The sequence below is a fragment of the Pipistrellus kuhlii genome, unplaced genomic scaffold (genome assembly GCF_014108245.1).
Source record: "Pipistrellus kuhlii isolate mPipKuh1 unplaced genomic scaffold, mPipKuh1.p scaffold_m20_p_12, whole genome shotgun sequence".
Taxonomy (NCBI): domain Eukaryota; kingdom Metazoa; phylum Chordata; class Mammalia; order Chiroptera; family Vespertilionidae; genus Pipistrellus; species Pipistrellus kuhlii.
The window spans coordinates 45647895-45663990 of NW_023425427.1; the positions used below are offsets into that span (position 1 = coordinate 45647895).

The 16096-nt window shown below is 38.7% G+C and overlaps 1 protein-coding gene across 3 annotated transcripts in view; it reads left to right on the forward strand.

The window, feature by feature from the left end:
* ADAMTSL1 (ADAMTS like 1) overlaps positions 1-16096 on the forward strand; it is an 849328-nt gene that overhangs the window by 514647 nt on the left and 318585 nt on the right. For all 3 annotated transcript variants that reach the window (XM_036434138.2, XM_036434136.2, XM_036434139.2), the window contains one exon: positions 5861-5906. In XM_036434138.2, coding sequence (XP_036290031.1) covers positions 5861-5906 — 46 coding nt within the window. The remainder of the gene's footprint in view (positions 1-5860; positions 5907-16096) is intronic.

Sequence of the window (16096 nt, forward strand, 5' to 3'; positions counted from 1 at the left end):
CAGACAGGTGCCTTGAATGAAGAAATTCACACTTGGCAAGAATTAAAATTGTTGTGGTGGAAGAGTCACTTCATTAAGTAAAATTTACATTCAGGTTTAGTAAATTTGAATTTTTAAAAAAACGCAAGGTGCTCTGCCCTGAAGTTCTTTCACATTGCATTTAACTGACAAGGGTAGTTGCCTTGGAGATGTTCCAAGCGTACAGTGTGTGTCCAGGTACCCTGTACTCTCTAGAAGTGGATTTACCAGAATTGAGATTCGGCTGATGTGTGGGTGTAGTAATGCTAAAGCACAGTTAACCCCCAGGCCAACTCTCTGCTTGGCTTCCCAGCTTTAATCTCCTGTTAGTATTCTACGCATCTTAAGCATATCTGGTTCCTTTACTTTTGTTATTGTTTCATATGCTTTGAAGTGAGACAAACCTGGGTTTCCATCCCTAGTTCTCTCTTTTCTGTGTATATGACATTAAGCCTCCTAATCTTTCTCAGCCTCACTTTCCTCATCCATCTATTACAGAGTTGTTGGAAAATTAGTGATAATGTACACAAAATACCTAACAGTGAGCCAGATAGCTATAGCAGACACACAATACATAAGTAGAGGCTGGTATCATTCTTATTATTCACAACTTGATAATGTTTTTCAATAGTAAGGATCTTTCCAAATTCAGGGCTTAACCACCTTAATAGCATATTTCAGTCAATTAAACTAAAGAAGCTCTCACTAAGTAAGTAGTAGGTTATACAAATGGAATACTTAATTCAGGGATAGAATTAAAGTATTGGCAAATTAATATAATTGATATTAGATGATCACAGGATAGTCATTGGAAATTGCAACAAGTGTGTTTTTTCCCCCCCTGAAGCATTTTAAATGAATGTTTTACAGTATGTGCTTACATCTCCTATTATCCGAAGGTGCTTTTAAAACATGTGTGGGAATTTAAATTTGAAATACTTGGAAAAGGCTCATTTAAATTATTAACGTAAGTAATTTTCTGCTTTTTGTTTTTTTGTTTTGTTTTGTTTCTAGCAAACAATATCTCTATAATAACCCTTTGGCATGTGGACAGAGCTTTTGTAAGTTATCTCAGTTGGTGATCATAACTGATCACTGCCATTCCAATATCTATTTGACAGATGGAAAAGTGAAGACCCCCAGAGAATATAAGAGGTGTACGCAAGGCAATGAGCAAAGTCCAACATCCCGAACTCCAAATCCCAACTTCAGATGTGTTTCCATTCTCCCGTTTAGGGAGATAACGTTAGGAAAAGAAAATAAAAGGAGATGAAAAACAGTGGTTTTTAAGGTCTTAAAGATTAACACCATATTTCACTTTTTAAAAGCAAGAAGTCCACATTGTATTCTCTCTGTTTTAAAACCTTCAATGAGTTCTCTTTGCCTGTTGCCAAGTTCAAATTTAGAAGGTATTTATCTCATCTCCTACAGTTCCTCACATCAACCCAAAACTTCAACAAAATAAAACTGCTTGAAAATTTGCACATATAACATATTTTTATATCTCTGTGCCTCTGCCTACAGTTTCTTTTCCACACATCCTTATCTATTATAGATTTGGTATCTATTCTAGTTACCCCTATTATGCATTTAATTGATTTATCAAATTTCTACATCGTTTTTACTTATGTGCTAGGCATTGTTGGAAGTGCTTCATAATATTAACTGATAATCTCCATGATAATCCCAGAAGATAAGTAATAATATCCCAGTTTACAAATGACAAACTGATATATAAAAAACTGAGGAATAAGGCCAGGATTCCAGAAAGAGGATTCTGGTTTCAAATGGGGTACTCTTATCCATTACACTATATCACATATGCACTTGGAATTTCAAAATCGAAAAACATCTCACATTCTGCCAATTTTGATGTCTCAGTGGCACACTATCAAAAACCTCTGGGTTGTAGAATTCATTACCTTGTAAATGTACCATCAACTGGAGTCTCGCTCACATCTTTTTAGACCCAGAAACCTGATATTTTTCAGTGATCACACCAAGAACGGATCCTTGTCTGGGAGGTGGACTCAGTGACTTGACCCAGGAGATTAATGTCTGAAACTAAAATGCCAATTTATTAACCTACAACTAAAAATAGAACTGTCTCTCACATGGACCGGAATACTCATGTCAGCATGACCAGCACACTGCGCAGTCATGAAAAACCAGATCACTCTTGGCAAGATGTTTGGTCAACATGGCATCAGATCCAGGGTAATTCCTGGGAGGAACGGAACATTCATTGGCAGCAGCTTGGTTAGTGGGAGACATCCACATTGTGATGGCAGCAGCCTTGCCAATGGGACATGCAGGTTTTCAAGTTTATGAGTCCTTTCCCTGGGACATTGTGAGGCTGGGCACCGACAATCATGTCTCTGGCATTCTCCTCTTTTCTGTGATTCTAATGCTTGGCCAGCTCTTTCTTTTCTTGGCCACATTTTCTTGTTAATTCATATCAACACAGTCAAGTGTTTAAGTCTAGGACTATTCTGTCTCTTTAAGAGAGTCTTTGTGTAATTGTATTTTCAGATGACATTTACTTCTTGATAACATTCTCAGACCCAGCACATGCTATTTATCATTCCTTTCACTAAATTATAATTGAATGATTTTCTTAGTAGCAAAAACCAAGTCTTCTTTCTTCCCAGAAGTAAGTGCATTGCCCACCACATAACAAGAGCTCATTGGACATTTGTCAGACAAACAAGTGAATTAGGAGGCAGTAAAGCATCATGGTTATGAGTGTAAGCTCTGAAACCAGATGGCCTGGTAGCAAATCTCAGCTCTATTACTTAATAGTTGTGCAATTTTGGCAAGTTAGTTAACCTCCCTAAGTTCCAGTATTCTCATATGTAAAAATGGGTAAAATGATAGTATCCTGACTCCCAGGGTACCTGAGATGATGAAATAAATTAATATAATATTTGTTAGTTATTAGTATAATCATTCTCTCAGAATTTTATATTATACTAGAGACCTGGTCCTCGGATTCGTGCACTGGTAGGGGTGTGGCCTGCGGGGATGGCCTACTGCAGGAGCACTGCTCATCATCCTAGTCAGCCAAGTTGCTGTGGGCCCACCCTCTAAGCGTTTGCTGAATGAGGAAATTAGTCTGAGCTGATTATTTCGGGGTAATGTCTTGAGTAAAGGTGTGTTCTGTGTCCTGGAGGAATCTGGCAGAGAGCTAGCTTTGTACCCGAAAGCCACTGGGTGAATGTCCTTGATGTATGATGCCAGGTCGGTGACATTACCAGGGATGTTCCTGGCAGCCATGCTCCAGGATCCTCAGCCATCAGGACAGCCTCCCTGGGAGGTCCACAGTCTCGTCCCCTCTTGCTATCCGTCTATGCCAGCTCCCCGAACTCTTTCTAGAACATACCCTAGAGGGCCTGCATCTGCTGGTGGGGTCAGGCCAGAGACTGGATTGTCTCAGGTATTTGATAGGTGCAGATACTCAGCCTCACCCTGGGCCTGCTAGCAGTTATCCATTTGCTGGGCTTTTATATAGAGAGATTTTTACTTTTTTTTTTAAGTGTGACTTTTTTAATGAATTTATTGGATTTTATAGGTTTCAGATGTACATTTCTATAATACATTATTTGTATATTTTATTGTGCGTTCACCACTCCAGGTCAAGTCTTCTTCCATCACCATTTATCCACCCATTATCCTCTCCTCTCTCCCCCACCCCCTTTTCCTCTGATAATCAACATACTGTTGTCTGTGTCTATGATTTTTTTTTTTCTTAATCCCTTCTTTTTCATCAATCTACATTCCCACCAACAGTGCATGGCTATTCCCTTTTCTCCACACTCTGGCCACCACTTGTTTCTTGATTTATTGATGATAGCCATTCTGACAGCTGTGAGATATTTCATTGTAGTTTTAATTTTTATCAGTCTAATGTTTAGTGACTGAGCATTTTTTCCTATGTCTATTGGCCATCTGTACATCCTCTTTGGAGATGTGTCTATTCAGATCCTTTGCCCATTTTTAAGTTGGATTGTTTGTTTTTTGGGTTTTGTTGCCTTGTATGAGTTCTTTATGAATTTTGAATATTAACCACTTGTTAGATGTATCATTGGCAACTATGTTTTTTTTTACTTCAGAGGGTTGTATTTTCATTTTGTTGATGGTTTCCTTTGCTATGCAAACATTTTTTAGTTTGATGTAGTCCCATCTGTTTATTTTTTCTTGTGTTTCCTTTCCTTGATGAGATATATAAGAAAAAAATCCTGCTACAAGAAATGTCCAGGATTTTACTGCCTATGTTTTCTTCTAGGAATTTTACTGATTCAAGCCTAACATTTAAGTCATTGTGACTTATTTTGAAAAGAGCAGAGAACCGCTGCTCTTGTGTCATCACTGAATGCTTAATAAAAAATGGATTATTTTTGTCCACAAGAGTTCAGTAACATGAAAACTCCCATGTATTGCTAATGGGAGTATGTAATGGGACAAAGTTTATGAAATGTAATTTATCAAGAACTTATAAAAGTTCATTCCCTTTAGTCCAATAATTCTTCTAGAAATTTATCTACCCTAAAGACATAGTCAGAAATTTAGGTAAAGCATATATGCATGGATATGGTTCATTACACTCTTATTTATAAACCCCAAATTGGACATTACTTAAGTAATAGAAGAATGATTATACAAATTATATCATTTGATGGAATTTTATGTAGCTCTCAAAATGTTGTCAAATTGTGGAAAAATACCTTCAAAAATTTATAAGTGGAAAAAACAAGCTGCAAAATAGTATAAGTGATGTGATTTATTTCCTCACTGGAAAGAAATTAATAAATCAAAATAATAGTGATTATCTTTAGATGAGGCAACTATGAGGGAATTTTTTTACTTTTAGGTAATCTTTCTTTTCTAAAATCTCTGCAATGACCATATATTTTAGAAATAAAAACAATTCTTTAACCATTATGACTTTTTATATCCATTTTATAATTTATAAGACACGTTAAACAGTAAGTACAAATTTTATCATATTCACAATTTTAAGTTTTTTTTCTGTGAAATATCTCGTGTCATACCAGAAATAATTAAGATCGGATTCACTTAATATTAATACTTTACAGAAAACCTTGCATTTATATTTATTTGGTTAAATAAGAAGTATAAGTACTTATTTTAACAACCAAATGCTTAGGTACAATTCTTAAATGTACAACTTCTTTAGTTCTCCTCAATTTAGTATTTGAGTCTAACTCCACTAAGAATATACTCAAAAAAAAAAAAAAAAGAGAGAGAGAGAGAGAGAGAGGCTTTTATATGAGTATTAAAAGAGAATTATTTTTATAAGGAAACTAGAGGCCTGAGTAAATGAAAATTTGTGCACTCGGAGGGATCCTTTAGCCTGCCTGCACCTTCTCACAATGCAGGACCCCTTAGGGATGTCCAACTGCCGGCTTAGGCCCACTTTCCAAGGGATCAGGTGTAAACTGGCATCAGACATTTCTCTGGCAGCCCAGGAGCCCTCAAGGGATGTCTGACTGTTGGCTTAGGCCCACTCCCTCTGGGACATCCTTAGTGATGCCGAGGAGGCGGGAGAGGCTCCCGCCACCACCTCTGCACTTGTAGCCATCAGCCCAGCTTGTGGCTGAGCAGAGCTCCCCTTGTGGGATCACACTGACCACCAAGGGGCAGCTCCTGCATTGAGTATAGGCCCCCCTGATGCTCAATGCATGTCATAGCAACCGGTTATTCTCAGTTGTTCTGCCATTAGGGTCAATTTGCATATTACCCTTTTATTATATAGGATAGTTCAAATATTGAGCCTTTCATAGGTAGTAATGAGGTGTTTGTTTTTCTTTTTGTCTCCTAGGAGCTGTGAGGGAAGAAATATTCGATACAGAACTTGCAGTAACGTGGTACGTATTGAAATTATGTGACTGTGATTATGTAATTATTAAGCACTGAATACTGCTAAGCAGTTTTATGTATCTTGAGCAGAAATCTATCAATTATAACTTGACAGAAAGTGATTTGTCTCACACCACATGGATTTTGCAGCATTGAAAAATAAGTATTTTTAATGTTCCTCAATATAAACTTTTACAAGTGTGGCCATATTGAAACTTACTAGACTATTTCATATCTAGTAAGTTTTTATATCTAGGTCTCAAGATAACAAATAAAAGGAATGACAAAAGGGAAATCACCTGCAGATCATGAAATAAATATTAACCAACTCAGGTTTAATAAATTCATTTCATTCCTTCATTCAACAGATACTATTCAATGGCATCAATGTGAGGCATTATACTAGTACAAGGATAAATAACATGGTCACTATCTTAAAACACCTCTTGATATAGTAAGAGATATAGAGAAGGAAGACAAATCAAAATATGACAAATGTTGGGAAGAAGTCCTTTGTGGGTTGAAAACAGAGAGAAATATGAAGGGTCTTCAAGGAAAAGGTTATTTGAGGTAGGGCTAAGAGGGGTGTGGAGGAGACATAATGGGGAATTTTGGAGGCAGGAAATTCTAAGATGGCTCTGAACATTAATGTGTTTAGCAGTGTGGAAGAGAAGTACTGTAAGATATTTTGAGGTTACACCATGAACAGATTTTAATGTTAAATAGTTCAAGGAATAATGGGGCGGTGCGGGGGTTGTCACTAGAGGTTTTGGAGCAAGAGTACAAATTATAGTTTTACTTTAGGAAGTTTAACTGTGTAGTGATACAAGGAATGCATTGGAAGGTGAAATAGATGGAGAGTGAGAAGTAATGAAAGTTTAACCAGGAGAAATAGATACAAAAGAGATAAAAATTGAGGTAACTCTCTAAGACTTATGCAATTAAAATCAGAGTGATGCGTTGAAGTGGGAATAAAGAAAACAGGCATGTGCTCATTTAGAGCTCTTGCACTGGCTGATCTCAGGTTAGAGGATCTTTTCCTTCAGTATCTGCATGACGGTCATTCTTCGTATTGTAGTCTCATCTCAAATGCCATCTCCTCAAAGAGGTTTCCTGGACCATTTTATCTACAGCCCAAACTCATCCCTCACAATAGTCTATCAATTGCATTTTACTTTTTAAATATACATTTTTACTAGAGGCCCAGTGCACAGAGTAGTGCACTGGTGGGGTCCCTCAGCCTGGCCTGCGGCGATCTAGTGGGCTCTCTGACATCCCCTGAGGGGTCCTGGATTCAGAGAGGGCAGTTCTGGGGTGACACTTTCCAGAGTCAGGCTTCCTCCTCTGGTTCCTTGGTGAGTCACCCAAGAAACACTGGTGCCAAATCACCACAGCTTGGCAACTCCTGCATTGAGTGTCTGCCCTCTGGTGATCAGTGGGCGTCATAGCTACCAGTCCGAGTGGTCTGCCACTGTTGGTCATAGTTACCAGTCGAACAGTCAGACCATCCCGTAGGCTTTTAAATATATAAATTAATTTCATAGAGGAAGAGAGAAATAGAAACATCAATGATGAGAGAGAATCATTGATTGGCTGCCTCCTGCACGCCCCCTACTGGGGATCAAGCCCATAACCCAGCATGTGCCCTTAATCGGAATTGAATCTGGCATCCTTCAGTCCAAGACTGATGCTCTATGCACTGAGCCAAACTGGCTAGGGCACATTTTACTTTTTAAAAAAAATAGCATTTGCCTCTACCATATTTATTTTATTTAATTACTTGTTTGTTTTCTCTTTTCCCAGAATAGAAAGTAAATTTCACAAAGACAGGAGCCTCATTCACCCTGTGTACTCCTGTATCCCCAATGCCTAGAACTTATGACTTACATATTATAACCATACAATAGATATTTGCCAAATGCAAAAGGGTTTTTGGAAGAATGGTAAATGTCATTATCAAAAGTAAGAAAGTTGGGAGAAGAATTGGGAAAAGACAATAATAAATTTGATTTAGGGACACCATTGAGTTGGGCATGAAGGCTAGACTTGTACATGGTATGTTCAATGAAGCAGTGGGGGTTTGATCTAAGGAAAGAGATCAAGATTCAAACCATAGAAACACAAAGTAAGAAATAAAAAATTTGAAAATTTGGTAGCAGTTTGTTTGGTAGAGTATACAGAATGATGAGAGAAGAGAATCTCAGATCTTTGGTAAATATCTGTATTCAGGTAGAAAGAGAACATAGTAGCAAGTAAGCAATCAAAGTCACCATGAGAGAAGTAAAAGAAGAAACAAGAGAGAGTTTCTGAAGGTGTTCAGTAGGATAAGTGCTGCCAAGAGGTTGAAATAGGCAAAAAGGCTAATGGGGAAGTAATTTCTATAGTGTGTTAGGAAATCAAGATTGCAGGGGATTAGAGAAATATGTTCATATTTGGAAATGGAGTCTGTGGGTATAAGTTATTCTTATAAAATGTTAACTGAGACATCTCATCATTTGCAGAGTCCCAAAACGAGTGGGTGGTTTATTTGTTTACAATGAGGGACTCTTGAAAGGTGAGTTGATCTAGAGGGAGAGATGGGTGATAAGTGGAGATCAGGATATATTTTATGTCAAAGGAGACAGTGGATGAAAGAAGAAAAGGAATCTTGATTAAGTAAAAGGACGTGTATTTTTTCTTAGAAAACAGACACAAATTGAGAAAGAAAGGATGACAATATAGAGAGATTTCTGAAAAAGAGAGTAGTTGAGACTGTGCATGAAGAGCAGGCTCCAGTGTCTCTGCAGAGATGTGTTCTGAGTCATCTGCTGAAAGTGAAGGAGGCAAGCTGGACTTGGGAAAATGAGCATAAAGGCCTGGAAGAACCACTGGGCAAATTGAGTGGAAGCCAGCAAAGCCAAAGGAAAGGATTTTGGAGTAGCAAAGAGGGCTCGACTGAGGTTAGAGAGCTTGATCTGACAGAGGTCAGCAGGGGTAAGAACATAGTGTGACAATTTCTGCATTGAAGCAGTAAAAGAGAAAATTTACATTGGAAGTGCCTATATTCAGAATACAGATGAGTTGAGACAGACTAAAGTGAATGAGAAGTATAAATTTTTAAATGCCTGACCAGGTAGAGTATAGGAACTAGAAAGCATGATCATTGGAAATTAAGAGTAATTATTCAATGGAAAATTTTGCCTAATTCATTTCTCCATTTTCATTAAGAACAGAAGATGCCAGATATTGTGAGTTATAGCATTGCATTTAAAACACACACACACACACACACACACACACACACACACACACACACACATACTCATGTGCACATACAACTGCTATACGTGTGTGTGTGTGTGTTTTAATTTTTTTAAAATGATACTGACTAAATGAGTTTTAGAAATTTTATAAAATTTTTTTCAGTGGAAATGTACTTTAGATTATTGGTTTTCTTTACTATCCCTTTTATTGTAGTGATATCGTATATATCAGTTAAAAACAAAAAAAACAAACAAACATGCACCATGATGTTATTAAAGAATTTTCTTACCTTACCCTTTTCTTTCTAATTTTTAGAATAGTGGAAAGGTCTATCCCAAGTAGATGAATGCCTAAAACAACATGAGCAGATGTCTGCTTGCCCTTTCCTTAAAGCTTTTCAGAAACAGCCCACAACTTCCTTGCTGTCATTATGAGCATTTTCACGGACAGATGCAGACTAAGACTCTGACCCAAAATGACTTGAAATCCAGAGCATTGTATGAGCCAGCTTTTTATAGCTTGTAGAGAATCAAACTGACACTGAGTTTTTTATGAGAACCTAGAGTATTCAAATAATTTGAAGCTTATTCCCCCCCCCTCCCCCTTTCTGGCTTTTGGCCATGACAGAAGCAACATTGCCAAGAAAACAAATAAAAACATCTCATAAGAAAGGATCTTTTCATAATCACATCCCAATTTTTTTTTTCAAACTAACAAGTTCAGAAATATTCAGTTAAGTCAGTTAAATATTCTCCTTTCAGATACTTGTTTTGGAAAACTTGAGGGTCTCTTGTTAGCTAACTCTGCAGGGTCACTCCTTAAACCCTGGACTGCTTCCTGGGGCTCTTCTGAACCAGGTCTCTTCCAAAGGCGCACACTTTTTCTATTCTTTGTAGAGCTGCTAATATAACATTTCTTTGGGTTTTTGTTCCCCACGGCCAAGGAAGAGAAACTGTCTCCTCAGTTTCCCAATTTTTCTGGCTTGCCTGAAAAAATTAGTGCATCAACAGCAGTAGGAAAGTTCAAGTTCCCATAATGTTTGCATAGTTCTCATAGCCAGGATACCTTCTTACACTAATTCTAGTGGGTCCCAGTAGACTCTTTTCATTCTTAAGGACATAGTTCATCTAACCTTTCTGTATTCACACTCCCTGCTTTTCTTCCAGGGAAGTTGTAAGGCTCTCTTTCTGGAAGGAAAGACTAAGGATACTGTTAGGAGTCACAGTAGGTATGGACTGGCAAGCCAATCAAGTGAGTCATTTTGGGCTCAGAGCTCTTCCCTGCGGCCCCTCAAAAAGGTCTCCTTGGGTCACATCATCATGTTTATTCAAATTAAACCTCTAACCTGAACCCCTTGATCTTAATTAGGCATTTTAAAGTGTTTAGACCAGTGGTCGGCAAACTTCGGCTTGCGAGCCACATGCAGCTCAGAAGCCATGGTTTGCTGCTCTGTTGAGTTTGCCGACCACTGACCTGAACTCTCGATTCCAATAATTACATGCTATTGTTGTTCCTTGTGATTAAGCCCCTATCCCAGTGGTTGGCAAACTCATTAGTCAACAGAGAGGCAAACTCGCAAGCCGCAGTTCGCTGACCACTGGTTTAGACTAATGCTGTTATTCATAAACTGTTGTATGTATTTGAGGGTGTTTTGGTTTGTTTTTTTTGTTTTTTGAGTTTTATTTATTTTTTATTTTTTTGTCACTATCCTTAATCTTAACAACATTTGAGATTGAGGAGATAGTGACCACAATTAGCAACACAATAGGCCAAAGTGCCTGTGGTAGCTGATGGTGCTCTTAAATCCTTTATTAAGATATTATTGCTCCACTGCCAAATGTTACTGTTCTAAAGAAGAACAACAACAACTGTAAGATTAAAGTTGTGAAGCTGTTTTTCTGTATCTCTCCTAGAACTCCTAGGGAGGTGAGTGGGCAAGGGATTTCTGTCTTCCAAGGAACGATTGAAACAACTAAAAATGCTTTTAGCACATGAAGGCAAAACAACCTCCATTAATTCAAAAAATAATTGAGCGCAAGAATTGTTCTCTGTCCTGGGATATATATACTCTGGTGAAGAAGACCAAGCTCTGAAGCTTTATTCTAATGAAGGAAACCAGATTATAAACAAACATGAAGCTTTTATTCTAATGGAGAAAATCAGATTATAAATAAACATGCAAACAAATCATATAAGTAGTCACCAATCACCAATTCTCTGCAGAGCACTGATCAGATGGTGCCTTCCTTGGTCAGAATTTGGTGGGGGGGGGGGGGGGGAGAGGGTAACCACCCAAAAACTTAAAATCTGCTGGAACAACCTTCAGACTACTTTGGAATAAATGGTCTGGGAAGTCCACTAGCAGAGTGACATTTGAGAGTGACCGAAAGGAACCAGCTCTGTGAAGATCAGAGAAAGCCATCCAGATCGAAGGGACAGCTAGTACACAGGCTCTCAACTGTGAAGGAAGTTGGTGTGTGAAAGCTCAGTGTGTCTAGTGGATAGTATGCATGGGGAAAAGTATTAGAAGATAAGAAGACACACAGCTGGAGGCAGACTGGAGTGGATCATGCAGATGTTGTAGAGTATTACAGTTTCAGGGCAAAGGGAAACTACTGGAGAGCTTTCAGGAGTGGAGATGAGAGTTGGACTTGTGAGGATGAGCAAAGATAGGTTTGGCTGCAGAGTTAATCTGGAGATGGGTGGCAAAGAATGGAGTGGAAGTAGAAATGCCAGGTAGGAGGCCATTGCAGTAGTTCAGGTGAGTGCTAATGGTTCCTGGACTAGAGTGGCACTGGTGGGAAGATTTGAGGTACATTTTAGAAGTAGAATCTCTTTTCCTACATCACCTTGCTTCATCCTCAATTTAATTCATTTTATGGTCTAGTATTGTTACTATGGAACACCTTAGGTCTAGCATTTCAACAAGACACAAAGGCAGTGGCTATATGATGAGTGGCTATATGAGGCAGTGGCTATATGGCCAGAGAGAATAGAATGATTCTGGGCAAATTTATAGTGTTTTGTTTGTTTGTTTGTTTATTGGAGGTGGAAGGGGAGTAGTTTATGTACCCAGACAATGAAAGGGTTGAACTGAATGATTTCAAAGGTCCCTTCCAGCTCTAAAATCGTGTAATTTTCAAAAGCATTATGTGTAGGCTATACTGGATTTGGATCTGAATGCAGACCAGTGAAGAGAGCTATGATGTTTAGCAGTACTTAGTAAAAAGATTTACAGCCAGCAATAACATCCAAGTGAAAAGAGCCAATGAGGACAGTAGAAGCAATGTTCCCATCCATGCTACAAAACTTGCCCATCCATCTTAACCTGTAATTCTCATCATCGAGGTTGTAAAGGTTCATGGCATTCATTGAATTCATCACATTGTTCTGAATGGTTGATAACAGATAAATTCCCATTTGCCAGACATGTCCATTTTTCTCATAGGGCCTTTGTGCAGCATAAACTCAGGGCACATTTCTGCTTTATGTCAAGAGTGAAATAGAAACAGGAACATTCAGCTACAAGCCTTCCTTGGTCAGAATTTGAAAAAACAAACAAACAAACAAACAAACAAACAACCAGAAAACCTTTTGGAACAACATTCTGACCAGTGAAAATACCCCTGGAGTCTCGACAGATGCAGTAAATACTAATAACAGCAGGAAGCAGTAAGGGAGGCTGCATTTGGGCCGCTTTCCAGCCAAGAACCACGGCTACAATGGGAAGGAGGTTAACTTTCCCATAATCGAGCCTTTATTCTGATAGCTGAAAATAAGCCATTCTGCTACCTGTCAGGGCCATTTGTTTGTTCACTTGTTCACTTATTCATCCTCCTCTTTATTTCTTTTCAGTTATTTACCCAACACTTATTGAGCAATTCAAGTCTTGTTCTGCTTTCAGGACGTGAGGAACAGCTGTTGGTATCGATAAAAGAACAGGGGACCATTCTTCAGGGGAATCAGAGTCTAGGAGAAAATACAAATACACATCACATAATTAATTAAAATGTTGTAAACACTTTCAGCCAAGCACAAAGTACTTTAAGCCAAGCACAAAGTACTAAATTACAGACGGACCACGCCTGATTATCTTACTCCAGGACACCCAGTGCCTGTCACCAAGTGTCTGACACTGTGTGTCCAGACTGTGTCCTGGGAAATACAGCAAACACACATGGCAGCTGTGGGATATTTTAAATAGTCAAAGGTAACACAACAATACTTGCATCTGTTAGACACTATATGAACTCCTACATCATGCCTGTGACACCTGTATGAAGTTGGGTTTGCTTTAGTAAAAAGGAAATACTCTGAGAAAATCTTTCTGGGCCCTAGCTGGTTTAGCTCAGTGGATAGAGCATCAGCCTGGGGACTGAAGGATCCCAAGTTTTATTCTGGTCAAGGGCGCATGCCTGGGTTGTGGGCTCCATCCCCAGTAAGAGGCATGCAGGAGGCAGTTGATCAATGATTCTCTTTCATAATGGTTTCTATCTCTCTCTCCCTCTACCTTCCTCTCTGAAATCAATTTTTTTAAAGTATATTAAAAAGAAAAAAAAGAAAATTGAGGGTGGCATTGTTCAATCTGATTTCATGAGTAAGTAAATACGGTTACTTATGAGTAAAAGAAAATATCATTTTTCTCTCAAGTTATATGTATTTTTCTTTCCAATTTCTGCTAAGTTATTAGAACACAAATACCTATTAAACTCTTTGGACCTAACTACTTGATAAATGATAGACCGAGGGGTGCTGTGAGAAAAATTACTGAGACATTAAAGGGCTGTGAACAACTGAAGTGAGTAACCTCTATCACAGGTAAGCACTCGGCACATATGATGAATGCATGAGTGACATCCTAAGTCAGGTGACATTTGAGACAAGCCTTTTTAAGTTGATAGAATTTTTTTCCAGGCTGCATTGAGAGTGTGTGGTATGAACAGTAGAAATGGAATTCATGTGACCTACTATGTACCAGGCACTTTTTCTAAGCACAGGGCTAATGCTGTGGTGGAGAAAGAGAAGGTCCTGAAGAAAGTAGTTTATGTTCTAGGGACAGAAGGAAAATAACAAACAAGAAAAGTACGACAATTCAATAGCGGACAATTATGAAGGAAATAAACCAGGATAATGGGGTAAAAAGTGACCCAGGAGAGCTTGCTCTGTATGGGGAGGTCAGGAATTCTCTCTGGGGCCACCTTGGGTCCAGTTAGTATGTGTGGAGGCTGAGGCCATGAAGCAGTCTGGCTTACTTTAGGCCCTGGTGGATCAGTTTATGAGGTGCAGTGTAAGGTACGTTAAGAGGAAAGAGGTACTTATGTATGTCGAAAAGACTGAACTTAACCCCAAGTGCTATTTTGTAAGGGGCATTCTCAGCCTCTCCCTATGGGGGGATGGGCATTGTTCTGTTTGTCTTCCAGTCAAAAGGCGGGACTGCTCCAATGGCCCCCTTCTGCGCATTTCTCTTCTCCCAGTTCCACAGCCAGTGGGCCTCAGACTGAAATGTGTAAAAGGCAATAGAGGGATTTCTTAACCTTAAGTAGGAAGTCTCTTAAATGGGAAAAAGATTCTGAGGGAAAGACTTTGGTTTCTTCTTACCACATGTTCAAAAACCCCCAGCTACCGAAGGGGGCTTTAAAAGGGAGCCTGGGCAGCCTGGTGGTTCTCCCTGAGGATGATTTAATTCTCTGTTAGAGAACCAAGGAGATGTGCTTCTCCCCAGTCCCATCCATGCTTCTGTCCGTATTGACCCATCCAGCTGAACAACATGAATTTTTCCTATACTTTAATTTTCACCGAGAAAGAGAGTGTTCTCCTTTTACTGTCTGGTAGGACATCTTTCCCAAGTAACTTCATTAAGGCTTCATTTGCACATCCCTAACACTCATTCATGGAGCAAAATTGGGGCCAGGCTCTCCTCACTGAATTCCAAGTGCACTTTGATGCAGGCAGTCTCTGAGAGGCCATCCAGGCATGTGATGGGAGGCTGAGTGATTAAAAGGGCACACTCTTCATCTTCAGTCCTGGACACGGAGGACTGAAAGCAGTATCGTATGGCAGAAGGAACATAGGCTAATCTGAGGCCCAGAGCCGCCTGTCAGTAATCATGTGCTTTTAAACAAAATGTATTCACCTCTCTCAAGCTCAGCTTTCTTACCTGTAAAAATACCCTTTTCTTATATATGTACGAAGAATGTTTGATAATTGCATATTTATGATAGTTTAAAAACGGGAAACAAATAGAAGGGGACTGGTGAAATAAATAGTGGTATGTCCATATCATGAAACACTCTACAATCATTAAAAAGAATAAGGGATCTATATGTATAACCTGTAAAGTTCTTTCAAGACATATAAAATACAAAAAAGAGAGCAAGTTGTGGAGTGATATATTTAACATTATCTCAGTCTGTTTTTAAAAATCCATAAAAAGAAGTATGAGTGGCTATGTGACATATAATGGATAATATTTATTTTTTAAATTGAAATGAAATACCACCTGTCTGGGTTTTTATGTGATTAGACAATAGATGATAGATAGATAGATAGATAGATAGATAGATAGATGTATATATACAGATATGAATATGTATTTGTATATGTACATAGTGTTAGGTCAATCTGGTGACTGACTCAGTCCCTTTCTTCAACGTCCCCCTTTTTATGGCAAAATACTCTTTCCAAGAGAATACACTATTTTTTTACGTGAAAACTTGATTACTATATTTCTGAAGATCAGCCTTACTGTGTGGCACCCTAGGGCACCTCTCCTGACTGTTTTGCCAAAAAGCAGATTGCAAGTATTCTGGAACAAGATATCATCTCTGGCAGACATGCAGACTTCTAACAACCCTTCCTTTGGGTGAACTATAGGAAAACAGACTTTCTATCCAATGCCTGGTCCGTAGGTCTCTGCAGCTACTAAGTTTCGCTGTAGTTTGGCCAGACAAATCCT